The following is an 18,110-nucleotide window of genomic DNA, read 5'->3' as shown; positions in this document are numbered from 1 at the left end:
TGTCAGTGTCTTTTTCATAAATGTCTCAACTCTAACTTTATCAGCAAGTGAAATGGAATTTTCCATGAGTGTTATGGTTTGACTTGTATTTTCATGTCACAACTATAGAGAAGACTTTGACAGATTAATTGCTGGGGAACAGATTGAGCTTATTATTCATTATCTATCTTCTTCTCATTTAACAGGCTTGGCACTACAACCAGATTGTATGTCATCAACCCAAAAGATCGCAGTGTAATTGAACTGTATGGGATTTTAGACCCAGCCACTCGTGACTGGACAGATGGCCTGCTGTCTAACATTTTCCGAGACATTAATAAGCCAACAGACAAAAATGAGCGCAAGTACATCCTTTATGATGGTGATGTGGATGCCCTGTGGGTAGAAAACATGAACTCTGTCATGGATGACAATAAACTCCTGACACTGGCCAACGGCGAGCGGATCCGTCTGCAGAAACACTGTGCAATGTTGTTTGAGGTGTGCATCAGACTTTTACCATCTAGGAAATTATGCAAAAGTTCTTACAAAAGATTGACAGAAAATGTATTGGGCTCAATTGACAATTTTAATACCAAAAACTTTAACACATCTTTCAGGTGTTTGATCTACAATATGCGTCCCCAGCTACCATCTCTCGCTGTGGCATGGTGTATGTGGACCCCAAAAACCTGGGCTACAAACCCTACTGGCAAAAGTGGCTCAACCAGCGTAGCAACAAGTCAGAGAAGGAAGATCTTGGCCGCCTGTACGACAAGTATGTACCATCACTTATTGACATGGTGGTGGAGGGCATTCAAGATGGCCGGCAAGGCGAGAAGATGAAAACCATCATTCCCCTGACCAACCTGAACATGGTAGGTAGTTTGCTAGTTTTCATGCAGCTGTGGTCTGAACAATATTAAATGCAGCTGTCCTATTTTTTTCTGTTTGATCTTAAAGAGGTAGTTGTATGTAAAAGTTTAAAATAAGAACAAATGACTTATTAAGAAAAAAATAATTTCCATACGGACTGAATGGTTCTTCAATTGATTGTTTTAGGGCCATCTGCATAATTGAGTGGAGTTAGTGGTATTATTACTGGTGTTCTTTTTTTAAGAGAGTCAAAATTTGTAATTGTACAGGCTTAATTCTAACAGTTCCGAAGCTACACACAATCTACAATCAACAATGACATGACCAGTTTTGATGGCATTATTGTAAGGCAGGTTAGGATTTCTGCGTTGGGGAACTTTTTATACAAATGTTGCTCGTTTTGGCTATTAGGGGATATATTTTCTTTTAAAATCTGTGTCTGCAGTTGTTAATCATTCATATGTGAGAGGGATATGGTTTTCTTCATCAGGTGACTCAGCTGACCATGATGCTGAATGCCCTTCTGACTCGGGAGCTGTCGGAACCTGCAGAATTGGAGGCATACTTCCTGCAGGCACTTTACTGGTCCGTTGGTGGTGCATTACTTGAGGACGGACGTGTCAAGTTTGACACATATGTCAAGTACCTAGCCTCTGCCAACATGGTGCAGGATGAAAATGCAATGGCTGGGCCAGGTGTGTGTTCAATCATTTCTGTGCTCGCTGCTACACCATGAAAGATCAAAGCTCATCATGATGAAACCATTTGTAGTACTTAAAGGGATACTCAAGGATTCAAGTGGATCCTACTCTTTACAAGATTCTAAGCAGCTTTATTTTGCCTTTACAATCCCTTTAAGCTCAGTGAGGATGAGTTAATAACAGACTGGAAATATGTAGACATGCCACTAAACATGCAAATGTCAATGCATGGATGTGGGCATGCACACAGAGATACACAGAATATGATAATGATATATATATATATGTAGTGGAAACAGTAATGTTTAAAAAGTTTTCATCTGCATAACATGGATTTCATTTTCTTGACTAAATTGAGAACATAGAATTGACAAAATTAATATCAGAACATATCATGAATATGACTGCAAGAAAGGAGTTAATGAACCAGCCTCCATCATGTCTTCTTGCTTGTCTCTTTATCCTGTTTCACATTAGTGATGTCCAGTTCAGCTGCCATACGACACAAGAAGAAAAAACAGATTTTTGGTGAGATGGGATGTGCATTCACATTCAGGCTACATATTCACTGTGTTATTTGATCCTGCTTTGTTCTTGTTTGTTAAGGTGTAGTTATGGAGATGAGCAATCTTATCAGTGCACATTTCAAAGGAAATAAACAGTTTTGTCCCTAGATGCTGCCTTTTAGTGACATTAAAAAAAAAAAGATACTGACAGCACTGCACTGTGCATTTATTTTTTTAATATAAAGAAGGCCTTGTCTTGCTGCATGAATGTCAGGCTTCTACTTTTATCCATGGTGCATCCACGCATGACATGATTTACTTCTTCATTGCCATTTTTTCTTTTCACCCCTTTGTACTTCACTGATTAGACTTCAGTACCTTTACATTCACGCTGTGACACTTGCATGAGGACCATTTATTGAGAAGATTCTGGTAAATATCTATAAAATGTTATCATGGAGATGGTAGCATCAAGGTTTATAGATGAGTGTATTATCATACTGTGAAGTGTCTATATGAGAGTAGTGCTAAATGTATTCATATTCCACAGAGGTGTGAGAGGTCAAACTGCAAGCAGTTTTGAAATTATATGATGTGGGTCTTAATCTATTTATTTTTCTAATGAAAACATAGAAACAATGTAGCATTAATGACTCTTGCAGCCAAAGATTATTCAAGACCTAAGAAAATTACTTTAACTTTATTTGAAAAAAAATTATATGTCATAGTTTTCCATTTTGTAGGTGAGTTACCTGGGTTTTCATCACTGTATGAATTCTTCTGGAATGGAGAAGAACGTAAATGGATTCCCTGGTCCAAGTTGGTTCCAAAGTACATCCACAATCCAGAGTCCAAGTTCTACGAGATCCTGGTACCAACTGTAGGACACTGTGCGGGCCACATGGCTTCTGCAGCTAATGGTTGGCATCAAGCGTCCTGTTGTACTTATTGGAGAGACAGGCACATCCAAGACAGCAACCATTGCTGCCTTTTTGCGAACAGTGGATCAGGAGTCTCATGTAAGTGTACATGAGAGTTTCCCTTCTCTCTTGCATCAGCAAACATCATACGCTTGATGCCTTCTCATCTAAATAACCTTCCTTGTAAAACTTCTTTCCTACACACCAGTTTCATTCTCTTCATATGTTTCATGTCCAAATAAATTATTTCCCTATAAATTTTATCATTTAATTAGTTACTTTTTCAGGATATCAAAAGTAATGGCTATAGAGTTATTTGTAACATGAATAATTGTGGTAGGTGATTGAAATCAAGGTGATTACAATCAAGTTATTTTGCATCACACTAATCTGCTGTTATGCTTCACTTCACAGCTTCTGCTGAACATGAACTTCTCCAGCCGCACAACCTCCCTTGATGTGCAGCGCAACCTTGAAGCCAACGTGGAGAAGCGCACAAAGGACACATATGGTCCTCCACCTGGCAAACGTCTTCTTATCTTTGTTGATGACATGAACATGCCACAGGTGGGGTCTTCATTCTTTTTTGTTAATGCTTCAGACACTGATAGATTCAGCAGGCACTTTATATATATATTTCAGGTGCTTTTCTAGAAGTACACACCTGCTTGTATAACACTAGATATGTAGACAAATGCCATAGGAAAATCCATAAAAATATGAAATTCTAAAACATAACTTTTTTCTATTATATTCTCTATTGAGCATAAGACTTTAATAAAACCGAATAAAATTGTACTTCTCTCTGTGCAGTGTCTCTTTTGTTACCACAACACAACAAGGTCATAAATTTAAAAAATTTTCTCCTGCAAGACACCTGGTGTCTTGGTTGGTATACAGACAAATATCAACTTTGTTTTTCAGTTAGCTTTTTGGATTGAATCAAGCATAGATCCAGGTCCAGTAAGAACCATGTTGAGATGGATTTGATAACTCAGTTGACCGAACTAGCCATTTATTCATGCACAAAATAGGTACCAAATTTTTTCTAGTGATAGGCAAAACTAAGGGCAAGATAATATTATCTCAGATCTGGATAAATAGTACTACCCTTCTGTTCTTGACTGACTTACCTATTAGCATCATCATGCACAGAAAGAGATTAAAAATACAGACATCAGGATGTATAGGTATATCTGTATGTCACGCCTCAGTGGGAGAGCTGGGACCAAATGTTGATGAGGCATATCTTTTTACAAGCATGATATCTTACAACTGTAATAGGATGAACGTACACTTACCTTGCATATGCACAGCATAGTGCACACAACATGACACAATGCTCAACCTGTCCCCGCAGATGAAGATGAGGATGAAGAGATTTGCAGATGAAATGAAATCAAAGAGCACAAATTCAGAGGAATGTCACTGAGAGAGTCATAAAGAAGACGGCAGAGAAGACCATTGTTTTCCCTGCTCACTTGGCCAATTTTAGAACAATGCCTTTCTCTTATGTATGATGTTCCCCCCTCCTTCCCCCCTGCTCCAAGTGATGTGGAACAAATGACGCACACAAGACACCACTTGTACACAAAACAATACAGGACCTACCACAACTCACTACAAAAACTTTGACCTTTTTCAGCATGGGGAATTTTTGTAGGCATTTATCTCAAGAACAGAAGAGATGTGTTGACCCACATTTCAGGAAGGAGCATATTGCATTGAACATTGCTCCTTAGAACAAAATTTTGGACTCAGTAATCACTCATAGGACACCACTTACATCCCTACTTACAACAGTGTAAAACTGGTTTGGTTTGGCAATGTGACTCAGCACAATACTTTGTTGAAGACAGTCCTCCAAGATGCCTTAAAAGACATGGTTGATGCTGTGGTGAGGAAGAACTGACTTACGAATATAAAGTAGTGGATTGGTTGTCCTGTACAAGACTTGTTCACCATCACCCAAAACAGGTGTGAGTGGCAGGCCTTGTCAGCTGCCATGTCTATCCATGTGCTCCTCCCAACAACTGTTGCCAGTCAAAGGATGAATGAATAAATGAGTTCTTTGAGTTGTAAGGTCTTCTTAAACATAAAAATAACAAAATATCGAAACAATTGCACATCATGCTGTTATTGCTAAAAGGATAACACTTTAAAGTGCATACCTCCTTTCTTTTGTGCACTTAAAATATTCTTTGTTGTTCAGGTGGACACATACGGCACTCAACAGCCCATTGCCCTGCTGAAACTGCTTTTGGAGCGTGGGGGCTTGTATGATCGTGGGAAGGACCTCAACTGGAAGAACATGAGGGACATTGGCTACATTGCAGCCATGGGTAAAGCTGGTGGTGGTCGCAACGAGACAGATCCCCGCTTTGTCTCGCTCTTCTCTGTCTTCAACATGACCTTCCCAGACAATGAGTCACTCTTCAAAATCTACAACTCCATCATTTGTGGCCATCTGAACCCATTCCCTTCAGAGATTCAGAGCCTGGCCTCCACTATCACCAAGATGACCATGGATCTGTACAAGTAGGTACAAGCTTTAGATGTGACAGTATGTGTGTCTGCCAGAAAATTTATTAGAAGTTTTGAGTTCTTGAAAAAAAAACCTATTTTGTGTCATTGTTGGTTGGAGCTTTGCTTATGGGGACAAATGTGCTTGAAGGCTGTTTAAAATAAATAATACTGTTGATTTGTATAATTATTATAATTATTGAAGATATTATCCATGTCTTTTTTAATCATGAAAGTAAAACCCTATTTTTTTATTTTCAGTATGATAGTGAAAGATCTGCCTCCAACACCATCAAAGTTCCACTACATCTTCAACCTTAGAGACTTGTCACGTATCTACAGTGGACTTTGTCTGTCAACTCCAGATCGCTTCAAGAAACCTGAACATTTCCTTCGTTTATGGCGAAATGAGTGTCTGAGAGTGTTTAGTGATCGGCTTATCATTGACACAGACAAAGACATGATCAGTGTGAGTCTCATTTCAACAGTCTTAGTCACTTTTTGTACTCCAAGATATGAATAACTTGAAGAGAATTTTAAAGGAGAATTACTTTGCTTTGAAGAACAAAAGTAAAAAATCATTATATCAATAACCTCCCCCACCCAAAACAAAAAACACATGCTAGAAGAGTTTGTAGTTAATATGCTGTGAAGGCCTAAGGATAAGGTAAAGGTTGAAGCATCCAAACTGTTTTATGTTGATTTTTCTAGAATCTAGACACAACAGGGTGCAATATGAGAGTTAATGTTTAGACTAAGGCAGATAGGTCATTTTCAACTTCTGTTCTCTTTAGAAAAAGCTGAATGGTTTGCTGGAAGAGAACTTCAAGCAGTACACAGAGTATGTGGAGCGTGACCCTGTCTTGTTTGGAGACTATCGAACGGCTCTGGAGGAAGGAGAGCCTCGACTATATGAGGACATCCAGGATTATGAAGCTTGTAAAGCCCTCTTTCAAGAGGTAATGCTCTAGCCCAGGCTTTGCTCTTCACTTTCCCCTAATGTGGATCTTATCCTGCTGATAAAATATGCTTTATAGTCAGGTTTGAAAATGTTTCTTCAGTCAGGTTTTAAAAACACGTTTTTTCCACTAGTTTATCTTGTAACTGGTATGCAATAAATATTCCTCATCCCTGCTTCCCTATTCCCCTCCTCCCCTGCCAATATCCTGCATGCTTCTATGTCTTCTGTATGATTTTCTTTATCCTCTTTATTATCTTCTAATTCTCTGTTATTTTTTGTATCCTTGCTTTAGCCTTCTTCCCTTCTTCTGTGTCTATAGATATTGTTTGCTCTTGTATTGGTGCTTCCAAAGTGAGAGATAGGCATGTTTTAAATGAACTATTATTCATATTATTATACTTACACTCACTTAAGCAGTTGGTGAAGTTGCTTCAAAATAATTGTTGTGCAATAGATTTTGGAAGACTACAATGAGAGCAACACCCCCATGAAACTAGTTCTGTTTGATGATGCTCTGGAACACCTTACTCGGGTGCACCGAGTACTGCGCATGGACCGTGGCCATGCCCTACTGGTTGGGGTTGGTGGATCTGGAAAACAATCCCTCTGTCGCCTGGCCTCATACGCGGCAGGCTGTGACGTGTTTGAAATCACGCTGAGTCGAGGCTACAGTGAGAATTCATTCCGTGACGACCTGAAGGTGCTGTACAACAAACTTGGTATGGAGAACAAGAAGACCGTATTCCTTTTCACTGACCAGCATGTGGTGGAAGAAGGTTAGCAATCATTAAACTAAATTTAAAAAAAATTAAAGTAACATTTCTTTCACAACATATGAAGAGGCCAACAATCTTATGTTTCCTTATGAAAGCATTTTGAGCATGGACATAAACAGGACTGCTGACAGTCAGCTGAGGCCAAATTAGCCTTCCACAAAGTGATAGGCTGTCAGTGAACCTTTGAATACCAGTATCTAGAAACACACCAAGTTAAGGATGGATGTTACTAACATTTTCAAGGTTTACCTACCATAATTTTGTTGCATACTTAATTTTTTTTCTAATGTTGACCTCCACTTCCCCACCCAACTTCCCCAGCTCAGAGCCAATAACCCCAAAACACAGTAGGCCATAGAACTTGAAATTTCAAACTTCAGTTATTGCTCTAAAAGTGAAACCAGAAACCTCTTACTATAGGAGCTTACCTGGAAAATTTGTCTTCCAGAAGTTAAGTCTGTATATAATCCTTGGCTTAAGTAAGGCAGAAGAAAAACAGTAAACCTAGACTCCCTCGGACAATTTGGATTAAGCAGGTTTCAGAAAGACATATTGATCAGTTGTTTGTTGCTAGTTGCAGCATGAGAGAGAGATTCTGGCATGATACCTATTGCTCAGGATGCAGCTTGTAGGAGAGAACACCTGGCTTATTATGTGATATGCTCGACAAGAGAAATCTAAGTTCAGTAGTGCTCATCTCAGCAACTGCTTAGGAAACTAGCTCTTGTGGTTGCAATGTCCTAGAAATTTTGGTCACTGCAAGAATTTGTTTTAAGACTTAGAAGTGAAACAGATTTTAAAAAAGACATCTCTTCACTTTTGGTTCTTGAGAAATTTATTTTAGATGGTAATTATTTCTATCAACCATGGTCATGATGACATTATTCTGATGATGGTCATGGCAGGTTTCCTGGAGCTTATCAACAACATGCTCACCTCTGGAATGGTACCTGCTCTGTATGCAGATGATGAAAAGGAAGCTATTATTGGGCAGGTAGGTATACAGAAAAGTGGTAAGAGATATAGCATGTTTTTTGACAATAACAAAGACCTTGATCTGCTAAGACTATCTGTGTTTTTCTTGGCATGATTAAAAAATTATTGTTAGCATTTCTTTGTAAAGTATAATTTTATGTTATCATTCATAGAAAACATTTTTTATTATTTGCTTATTAAAAACATTTATAAATGTTCAAAAATGTTCAGTCCATTTCATGCTGTGTAGGTGCGCAATGAGGCCATGGCAGCTGGATACGCGCATGCTCGTGAAAGCATCTGGCAGTTCTTTGTCAACAAGTGTGCCAACAACCTTCATATTGTCTTGGCGATGTCTCCTGTAGGAGATACACTTCGCACACGATGCAGGAACTTCCCAGGTAAAGAGGGAGGAGCAGTGCCATAAAACTGATATTCTAATTTAGTGATGAGTGTGTAAAACTAGACAAGCGTCACAAGCACTTAACCAGCTCTTTAAAGATCTTTGGAGAATGAACAACTTTTGTGCCCATCTGTCAGGCATATAATCTTGAAGATAAAGTTCTTGATAATGGTATAGTGATTCTGATGATGATGATGACGATGATGACAATAATTAAGGGATTTAGTATAGTGAATTATACCATTTTACAGCAATGCTTTACAAACAACTCAAGCATGCACATGCACACTTACATGTGGACACACGTGGCTTTATAATGTAATAACTTGAAATAATATGAAGGTTTATTTGACTAAACGTCACACACATCTGAAATAAGTGGCAATGGTTAACGCTTAGATTCCACAGTTAAAATAAATTCAGAGACATTAAACAACTACAGACTCATCATAATGTTAATGTAGCACTCTCGTAGTGTACTGTTAGGGCTTTCTTGATTTTTGAAGAGGGTAATAAGTAACAGAACGACCTTGAGGTGGTCCAGTGGCACAACAGTTATAGTGCCTGTCACCAATATAGTGAAGGTTGTCTGTCCTCGGTTCAGCTCTCATCTTGGGCACACTGTTCTTTCTCTGCATGTGGCATCTGTTTACAGGGCTTGCCGTGATAAAGCCTTAGTTGCTGGCTCAGTGTAAAACAGCTTGCCCCCCACTCCCAAGGCTTCCTTCACCTGCTGCATGTGTAATAGCCAACTTTGAACTGTCCCGCTAGTGCCTGCTTGCCCTATTGTTATGTCTTAAGTCTATATTGACCTATTTTGGAGGGTCATGACCCAGCAGAGGCAGGAGGAGGGTTGTACCCATTAGAACAACTACACAAGTACATGTACCATTAGGACAATCACACATGTACACATACACACTTGCATGCATGTCATTGCACTCATTGCCACCACCTGCATACGTTCACACACAATCACACCCCACACATGGACACAAACTTGGCAAGGCCATAAAGCCTAGCCTTGGACTTCCCTGCTGTCATGGAGGCAGAGGGAAGGGGGGGTATTGGCTTCTGGAACATTTGATGGGGATGGGATAAGTAATGCAGGTTTTAAGTTGAAATGGGCTTTTGGGTTTTGAGAGAGAGTGGAGTGGAAGGCAGACCAGCCACCAAGTGAAGCATGAAAAATAAAACCTACAGTTGTACAGCCAATACGATCTTTTTGTTGTTCTTGCATGACCAACCCGCCAGGTGGCCACCAGAAAGCAGTGTTGATTACATTAAAAAAAAAGGGCCTAAAACTAAGATCCTTAGAGTTTGTTTTTCCTGTAACCACTTGTGTTCTGCTTGGAACTGTGAACAGTGTACACTATTTTTCTTAACCACTTGTGTTTTCTGCCAGGAACTGTGAACAATGCCAGTATTGATTGGTACTTCCCGTGGCCAGAACAGGCATTGTATGCTGTGGCCAGTGTGTTCATCTCCCCTGATGTAAGCATTGTGTATTGCTTACACTGCAAAAGTGCATGCAGATTAAGTGGTTTGGAATAAAAAAGAAAAAGATAGCATCTCTGTATGCATGTGATTTTACATGTAAATGTATAGGATTGATCTGCCTGTGCAAGTGAGTGAGCATGAGAGAGAGGAGAAGGAGGGAAGAAGACAGAACTTACAGCAATTTAATAAAACAGATCATAGAATACAAAAAAGTCCTTTGAACTAAATTTGTGAAAGGATTGTACAATAAAAGCTAAAAGTCTATGGACTAAATTTTTGTTTGTGTTCATTTCCTGTAGAACACATTGATACCAGAAACCAAGAGGGAGGACATTGTTAGTCACATTGTTCTGGTGCACCTGAGTGTAGGAGTCTACAGTAAGAAGTTTTTGCAGAGACTTCGTCGCAACAACTACGTCACTCCCAAAAATTACCTTGATTTCATCAACTCTTATCTGAAGCTCCTGGATGAGAAGGACAAGTACATTCAGGCACAAGTAAGCCTCGGTCCTAATACTCATGAAATTCACAGACTTGGACCACTGAAAAGTGTCTGTCTGTCAGACAGATTATATTCATTACTGCTTCTTTTTCAGTGTGACCGTTTGGCGGGAGGCTTGCAAAAGATAGCAGATGCTAGTGAGATGTTGGCAGTGCTAAATGAGAGGCTGGCCGTGCAGAAAGTGGCTGTCACAGAGAAGACGGCAGCATGTGAGGCATTACTGGAAGAGATAGCAAGTGGCACCAAACAGGCTTCAGAGAAAAAGGTGGTTGCTGAGGCCAAAGGCAAAGAGATTGAAGAGCAAAGTGTTGTTATTGTCCATGAAAAGGTGAGGGATGCATGCTTATCCTATAAAAAGATGAAATATGTTGGTTTATATGCAGATTACCTCTACTTGAATCTATAAAATATCTTTATTTCATTTTGAGAGAAGATATGAAAGTTCTGAGTTTGTAGCTTGATCCATGCCTCAACCCAGAATACTCACTCAACATCTATCATTCAGTCCTGCAACTTCTGACCAAAAATTTTCTAAGAGGAAGATTAAAAATAAAAGAACAAGTGTTTTCTCAGTGAAGAGACAGAAAAAAATGGGAAGAAATACTGAAATACTAAAAAAACTATTTTTCCAGGAAAGATTGATTGCAAAGATTTTGGGGAAATCTTAGTAAAACTAAATAATTATATTCTTTTCAGTCTTGGGCCATAGTTATGAAGCAAGGGTAAGTCCTTTGCCCTAGGTCAACATGGGGAACTCAAGGACTAGTATCTTGTTTCCAAAGTTATAAAGCAACGTCTATCATCTGATGTTGTTTTACCACTGGAGACATAGTTATAAAGCTGTGGCAAAGATGTCCTAGAGTAAAAAAACAAGAACTATTGACCATAGGGCCTGCCCATTACTTTATAACTTTATAAGATTGATATTTACTTATGTCTCAAGTCTTTTAACACATTTTTAAAAAAAATTAAAATCCAGAAAGAAGCAGAAGATGCCTTGGCTGAAGCCCTCCCTGCACTTGAAGCTGCTCGACTTGCTCTCGATGACCTGGACAAATCTGATGTTACAGAAATCAGGTAACAAACTGCTTTTTCTGCTTTGTTTTTTTTAGGTACTGTATTTTGAAGGAAAATTTAGATTTTGCATTTTTTGTAGATACATTCAATTCTGTTTTTGCCTATGCAATCACTTTTAAACTATATAAATACAGTAGATTGTGAAGCAAGTGTCATTCATGAATGTTTGTGTATAGATCATTTGTAAATATTTGTGTTGAGGTCATTTGCAGATATTTCTGTCCAGGTCATTTGCCAAGCCGCCAAAGGCAGTGCAGACAGTATGTGAATGTATTGTGGTCATGAGAGGAATCCGTGAGGTTTCATGGAAATCAGCTAAGGGCATGATGTCTGAAGCCAACTTTCTCAGGTCACTGACAGAGATGGATGTGGACAACATCAGCCAGAAGCAGACACAGGCTGTTAAAGGTAGGCAAAATCCTCTTTTTTTTTTCGAAGATTGTGTTCAGCAGTATTTTGTTAAAAAGCACTTTTCACTTTGTACAGTGATCTGCTCTCACATTGCATAGGCGATTTTGGACTTGCAAACGCAGAGCCCAGGGAAGTTGCTAAAGTTATCAAAAAGCTTCACTTTTATGTCTGACAGCCCTTCTCAAAGATATCGATATGAGCCCTGAAGAAATGAAGGCCATCAGTCGGGCAGGTGCAGGCTTGTTAAAGTTCGTGGAGGCAGTAATGGGCTACTGTGCTGTGGCACGTGAAATTAAGCCCAAAAGAGAAAAAGTAAGTGTAGTCTGACAATTTTAATATTGTTCATGACTGAGATCGGCCAACCACATACTAGAAAAAGAGAAAATTTTGTCTTGTGCTTGAGATACTTTGTTTCATGAAATTGTAATTTTTTGTTTTAAAAAAAGGAGAGAACATCAAATGTTGCCACTAAGCCCCGCTAAGTACCAGTTCACTTAATTTCACAGTAAATACTGAGTGAATCAAAACTGTTTACCTATATGTGATTTTCCATATTTTTGTAATGAAACATAAGGCAAAATGAAAATAATGTAATTAATTTTAAAACCCATTAAATGTCATTCTAAATCATTGTCAACTTCAACTTGTTGGTACTCAGCAACTGATGCTTTAGATTTCACCCAAGCAGAGGTCATGGGTTTTGGCATTAAAATTCTAAGAGGGAAGAAAACCACATTCTTTGTAGAATTTCTTTACTTTTCCTTTCTTGTTTATTGTTCTAACGCAATGGTATCTTTTATTTCTTATATGATTTTTTCTACTTTGTGGTTGATAAACCAAACATCTTGCATTTTAAAAAATTGCCCCTTGCAGGCATGCATGCAGGTGCTTACATACACACATATGCATGCACGCATACATTCAGAGAATACTGATTCACTGCAATGAATTTAATTAGTAAGTCAAAAAGACAGTGGACATGAGAGCTAGTCCTCTTTTTGCATTTAATACAGGAGAAGTTAGGAGTAGGCATGAAGAGACAGCTAGGTTTCATTTAAAAGCAGCTGACAACCCTCCATGCTTGTGCAGGTTGCAAAGCTGGAGAGAACCTATCATCAGGCAAAACGTGACCTTGACAAAATCAACAAAGAGATCTCTGCTTTGGAGGCAGAGCTGCAGGACCTGAACAAAAAGTATGAAGAGGCAATGGCTGAGCGCCAGGCACTTGAAGAAGAGGCTAGAATCATGGAGCGGCGTCTCATTGCTGCAGGAAAGCTGATCTCTGGCTTGGGGTCAGAAAACATTCGGTAGGTTTGCTACACAGCCGTGTGCTAAAGGATTTAGATTATAACTTTTCAAAAGCAGGAATATTTTTATGCGATTTCAGCAAACAGTGTCCTCCCACCAAATAGCAAACAAATATCTCAGTGCATTTCCTTGCTTCAGAATTTCAAATTGTCTGTAAATATAATAATTGAAGCTTGAGAATGTTTTATTCTGAATTGCAGTTGAAAGTTATATGCTTTGAAGCCTATGAAACCTGATTCAGTAGTTGTCCAATTCTCTAGGTAATTTAAATGTAACCTCTAAATCAAAATAGCTCAATGCTTTTAAAATTGTTGAAAGGAGAGCGGCTGTGGATAACAGAAAGTGGAAACTTGTGTGACATTTTCAGCTGGAGCAATGACCTGGAGGAGCTGAAGAAGGCAAGAGTGAGGCTGCTTGGAGATTGCCTGGTTAGCTCAGCTTTCCTCAGCTATGTTGGTGCCTTCAGCTGGGAGTTTCGTAATGACCTAGTGTATCAGGACTGGGTCAATGATTTGAGGAAACGGGAAGTGCCACTCTCTGACCCCTTCCGCATTGAAAGCCTGTTGACAAATGATGTGGAAATAAGCAAGTATGTGGGATAATCTACATGACTACATAGGCTTTTTTATTGTACAGAAAATTGAGAATGATCAAAAGTGGTTGAGTCATAAGCATGCAAATGTAAATGATCGCATTTGTTTGAAACATTATTTGCATGAATTTGCTTTTTGTTTAGGTGGACCTCAGAAGGACTACCTCCAGATGAGTTGTCAATCCAGAACGGTATTTTGACAACACGAGCATCTCGCTTTCCACTGTGCATTGATCCACAGCAGCAGGCCCTGAAGTGGATCAAGAACAAGGAGGAACAGAACAATCTGAAGGTAATGTTGGTGATATACTATAATAACCTGTTATTATAGTTGATATGTTTCAATCAGTGAGTCAGCGTTTGTTGTCTATATAAGGCACAAGTTCAGAATAGAAATTGTTCTTCAACTCACACCAAAACACTTAACAATAAAGATGGCTTGTCACAAGTTGATAATACATTTTTATGTGATAACCTACTACAGAGAACACAGTTTTACAAGAAGACCTTTCAAAATTTCATTTCCCTTTGTAAACAGGTGTGCACTTTCAATGACCCCGATTTCCTTAAGCAGTTGGAACTTGCAATCAAGTATGGTTTCCCATTCCTGTTCCAAGATGTTGATGAATATATTGATCCAGTGATTGATAATGTACTGGAGAAGAACATCAAAGGTCAGTACAGGTTTTCTATTATTCATTTGCTTATTAACCATTTATGAGACCTAGTTTGTAAATCAATTATATTTTTATATTTTTATGACATGCAAATTGTTTTTTTAATCAGCTGCACACACCACCCTTTTCAAAAGTTTGCAAAATAACCTATTCAAGTTTAAAAGTATAAGAAAGGTAGGGCTTGTCTCTCAAGCTCTTTTAGTCATTGGGAAGTGAGAAGAAACACATTTTTCTTGAGGCCAGCTTTTGTGAGGGTAGTGATATCTCTTCTCCCTTACTGCCTTTCCTCCCCAACCCTCCATGGAGTCAGATACCCATTCCTGACAGCTGGGTAAACTGGGGGAAGCTTGCTGCACCACAAAGTTGCTCCACAGGACACTAGCGCTTTAACCCCTCTGCTAAGTATGGTAATTTGGTATTGTAACAGGGTTGCTGGGGGCTGCTTACCCAGTCTCACCACAATAATTAACACAGTCAACACTGTCATGGGTAGAATGGACTTGTATGCCAGTTGATATTGCCAGCAAAGGCAAAATGTCCACAAGTGATCTCCAAACTTCTGTGTGGGGTGATGCTCCCACCTTCCTGCTTTACCCTCTTATTGTTACCCCCAAATAATCTAGAATCCCCCCTGTTGCCATGGTGCCTCCACACCCATCTCCCTTTCCCTGGGAAAACCAGGTCATGGGGTTGCTGACCAGAAAACCCAACTCCTTCCACCCATCTCTCTTTCTCTGGATAAACCCTAGAAAGGGTAAAAGTTTGTCAGACATCAAAGCACTGTTGCAGCTCCATGTGTGTGTGTGTGCATGCTGGTCCCTGCCTATACCCACATGCTACCGTAGTATGCTAAAATTTTCAATAGCCTTCTGTGCATTCGAGGATTAAATTCAAGTGCTGTAACATGATTCAGGTGGCCAGGGCAGAGAGTTTGTAGTCCTGGGAGACAAAGAAGTAGATTTTGACCCTAACTTCCGGCTGTACCTCAACACTAAACTGTCCAACCCAAAGTACGGCCCCAATGTCTTTGGCAAGTCTATGGTCATCAATTACACAGTCACCTTAAAAGTGAGTAGAGCATCTCTAAATTAATTTTGGGTTTTTTCATGTTTTTTTAAAGAAGACAATATTTGAAAAGGAAATCAAACATAAATGGAAGGAGAAAAGGACAATTTTACTGCATGTAGAAAGAATAAATACCTAGTGAAATAAACTACTATCAGCAAGGGGAAATTATTGTTTCTAGAAAGTGAAGCAGAAAATCTTTCAACAAGTTGAAGACAAAGCACCCAAGCATATCATCCTCTAATTCATACCACACAAAGCGTGGTATTTCCAACATGACTGAAATTAGTGTTAAAGAGCATCCACATTGTTCAACTCAAATTATTTTATTCCTTTTCACAAAGAAGTGATACTTGGATGAGTTAAGTTAAACAAAACACCCAGTGCAGAAGTCTAAATGAATGGTTGGTTGAATCCAGGGTCTAGAAGACCAGCTGCTCAGTGTCATTGTCAAGTTTGAGAGGAAGGAACTGGAAGAACAGCGCGAGTCCCTCATTCAGGAAACCAGGTTGGAAGTTGTATCAGTAAACAATGCGAAACAGTGTAGATCAAAAAAGTATATTATCCTGTTTAAAACTCTGGCAGTGATTATCGAGCACCACCTTATCAAGTCATCCTGATTCAGACTCTAGACTCATTACACAATTTTGTATGTGTGTGTGTGTGCGTGTTAATTTATTTTATGTGTACTTTTGGTACAGCACTGTTCTTTTCTTATTTTTGTGTTTGGACATGCTGATGGTTTGTTTGCACTATACTTGAATATACTGTAGACAGAATGCATGATATCAAAGAATAGAGTATTTCTCTTGAGTGCAGTGTAAACAAGAGACTTCTAAAAGACTTGGAGGATTCCTTGCTGCGAGAGCTTGCCACATCTCAAGGAAACATGTTGGACAATACAGAGCTGGTTGCAACACTGGAGGAAACCAAAACCAAAGCCACAGAGGTAAGTAGATCTGAACTCATTACCCACAATCCTTGGTGACAATCATATTACCAACTAGTAGACGAGAATCAGCCGGTGTAGATGTAAAGGAGGTGTTAAGGTTTTCTGCATTGTCCCAAAGGTAGGGATGAGGGAAAATAAGGCCTTCAGCTTGGGAAAATTTACATGGATTTATTAAACTCCATATTTGCTTCTAGGACTGCAAGACCTTTTCCAGTGGCCTTTGTTTAGTATATATTTTAGAGACTTGACTAGCCCCTTTATGTGTTCACTGCACATATAATCTGTTTCATATCCATGCTGAAATCATTTCCTAGGTGTCAGAGAAATTGGCACTTGGAGCTGCCACTGCTGTAGACATTGAGAAGACACGAGATGGATATCGCCCAGCTGCTAAGCGGGGGGCCATCTTGTTCTTTGTGTTGGCCGAGATGTCGCTTGTAAACACTATGTACCAGTATTCTCTGGCCTCCTATCTTGAGGTGTTCCAGCACTCCCTGAAGAAGTCCATGCCAGATTCAATTCTACAGAAGCGCCTGCGTAATATCATGGACACACTGACACACAATGTGTATAACTATGGTTGCACAGGTGAGACAAAGCTGGTGCTTAGTATGTAACCTTGGCAGAAAAAGACTGAAGGGTGTTTGGAGCTGTCTCTAAATACAGACGAAGTTACTAATATGACAGGAAAGAGAGAGAGTGGAGAACTGTGGGAGGTGGGGAAGTAGAGAAAAGAGTGAGAAAGGAGTGACAATGTCTGATAAATTATGTTAATTGCTTGCCAGGCATCTTTGAGAAGCATAAACTGCTGTTTTCATTCCAAATCACCATTAAACTGGAGCAGGATCAAGCTAAAGTGAAACAGGATGAGCTGGACTTTTTCATCAAGGTCAGTGAAGAATATTTTGATAGCAGAGACTGCATGGTGGGGGGGGGGGTGTACAAAATTTTAATGACTTAAGTAATGTTAAGACAATGATTAATTAAAAAAAAACTTAACTTAAAACTTAACCTTAAGCTGTTTATCAAGTCTGCAGTTTTTCTTATATGTGATAGTGTTCTAGACAGATTAATTCTATTCTTATGATGTTCTTTACAGTTTTTTATTTTTACTTATGCTTTTGATATGAGGCTTTATTTTATGCATACTTATTTCAGGGAAACATTGCACTGGAAAAAAGTAAGCGACGTAAGCCATTTGGCTGGATTCCAGACGAGGGATGGGAGGACTGCAATCGTTTGACAGCAGAATATTCCAACACATTTGGCACTCTTTTGGATGACATTGAACGGAATGAGAAAACATGGAAAGCAGTAAGGGTTGAAGAAGATAGCTAATGAATTTTAAAAGAATGAAGAAGCCAAATGCAATCAAACCTCACTGCACTCAGAAATTTCTAATTGTT

The 18,110-nt window shown here is 39.1% G+C and overlaps 1 protein-coding gene across 1 annotated transcript in view; it reads left to right on the top strand.

Annotated features, from left to right (window-relative positions):
• The window catches only part of LOC112562777 (dynein heavy chain 10, axonemal-like), a 51,945-nt gene that overhangs the window by 27,823 nt on the left and 6,012 nt on the right, over nucleotides 1-18,110 (top strand). The window contains 28 exon segments of the mRNA XM_025236254.1: nucleotides 186-480; nucleotides 600-857; nucleotides 1,346-1,550; nucleotides 2,806-2,945; nucleotides 2,947-3,081; nucleotides 3,397-3,549; nucleotides 5,195-5,520; nucleotides 5,767-5,974; nucleotides 6,300-6,464; nucleotides 6,921-7,242; nucleotides 8,148-8,236; nucleotides 8,468-8,618; nucleotides 10,026-10,114; nucleotides 10,420-10,617; nucleotides 10,717-10,950; nucleotides 11,602-11,699; nucleotides 11,926-12,107; nucleotides 12,286-12,422; nucleotides 13,200-13,417; nucleotides 13,786-14,007; nucleotides 14,155-14,302; nucleotides 14,549-14,684; nucleotides 15,601-15,755; nucleotides 16,172-16,260; nucleotides 16,572-16,701; nucleotides 17,019-17,292; nucleotides 17,490-17,593; nucleotides 17,863-18,018. Of these exon segments, the coding sequence (XP_025092039.1) occupies nucleotides 186-480; nucleotides 600-857; nucleotides 1,346-1,550; nucleotides 2,806-2,945; nucleotides 2,947-3,081; nucleotides 3,397-3,549; nucleotides 5,195-5,520; nucleotides 5,767-5,974; nucleotides 6,300-6,464; nucleotides 6,921-7,242; nucleotides 8,148-8,236; nucleotides 8,468-8,618; nucleotides 10,026-10,114; nucleotides 10,420-10,617; nucleotides 10,717-10,950; nucleotides 11,602-11,699; nucleotides 11,926-12,107; nucleotides 12,286-12,422; nucleotides 13,200-13,417; nucleotides 13,786-14,007; nucleotides 14,155-14,302; nucleotides 14,549-14,684; nucleotides 15,601-15,755; nucleotides 16,172-16,260; nucleotides 16,572-16,701; nucleotides 17,019-17,292; nucleotides 17,490-17,593; nucleotides 17,863-18,018 (5,017 nt within the window).

This window comes from Pomacea canaliculata, linkage group LG4 (genome assembly GCF_003073045.1).
Source record: "Pomacea canaliculata isolate SZHN2017 linkage group LG4, ASM307304v1, whole genome shotgun sequence".
Lineage (NCBI taxonomy): Eukaryota > Metazoa > Mollusca > Gastropoda > Architaenioglossa > Ampullariidae > Pomacea > Pomacea canaliculata.
This window is presented reverse-complemented; position numbering and strand designations above follow the sequence as displayed.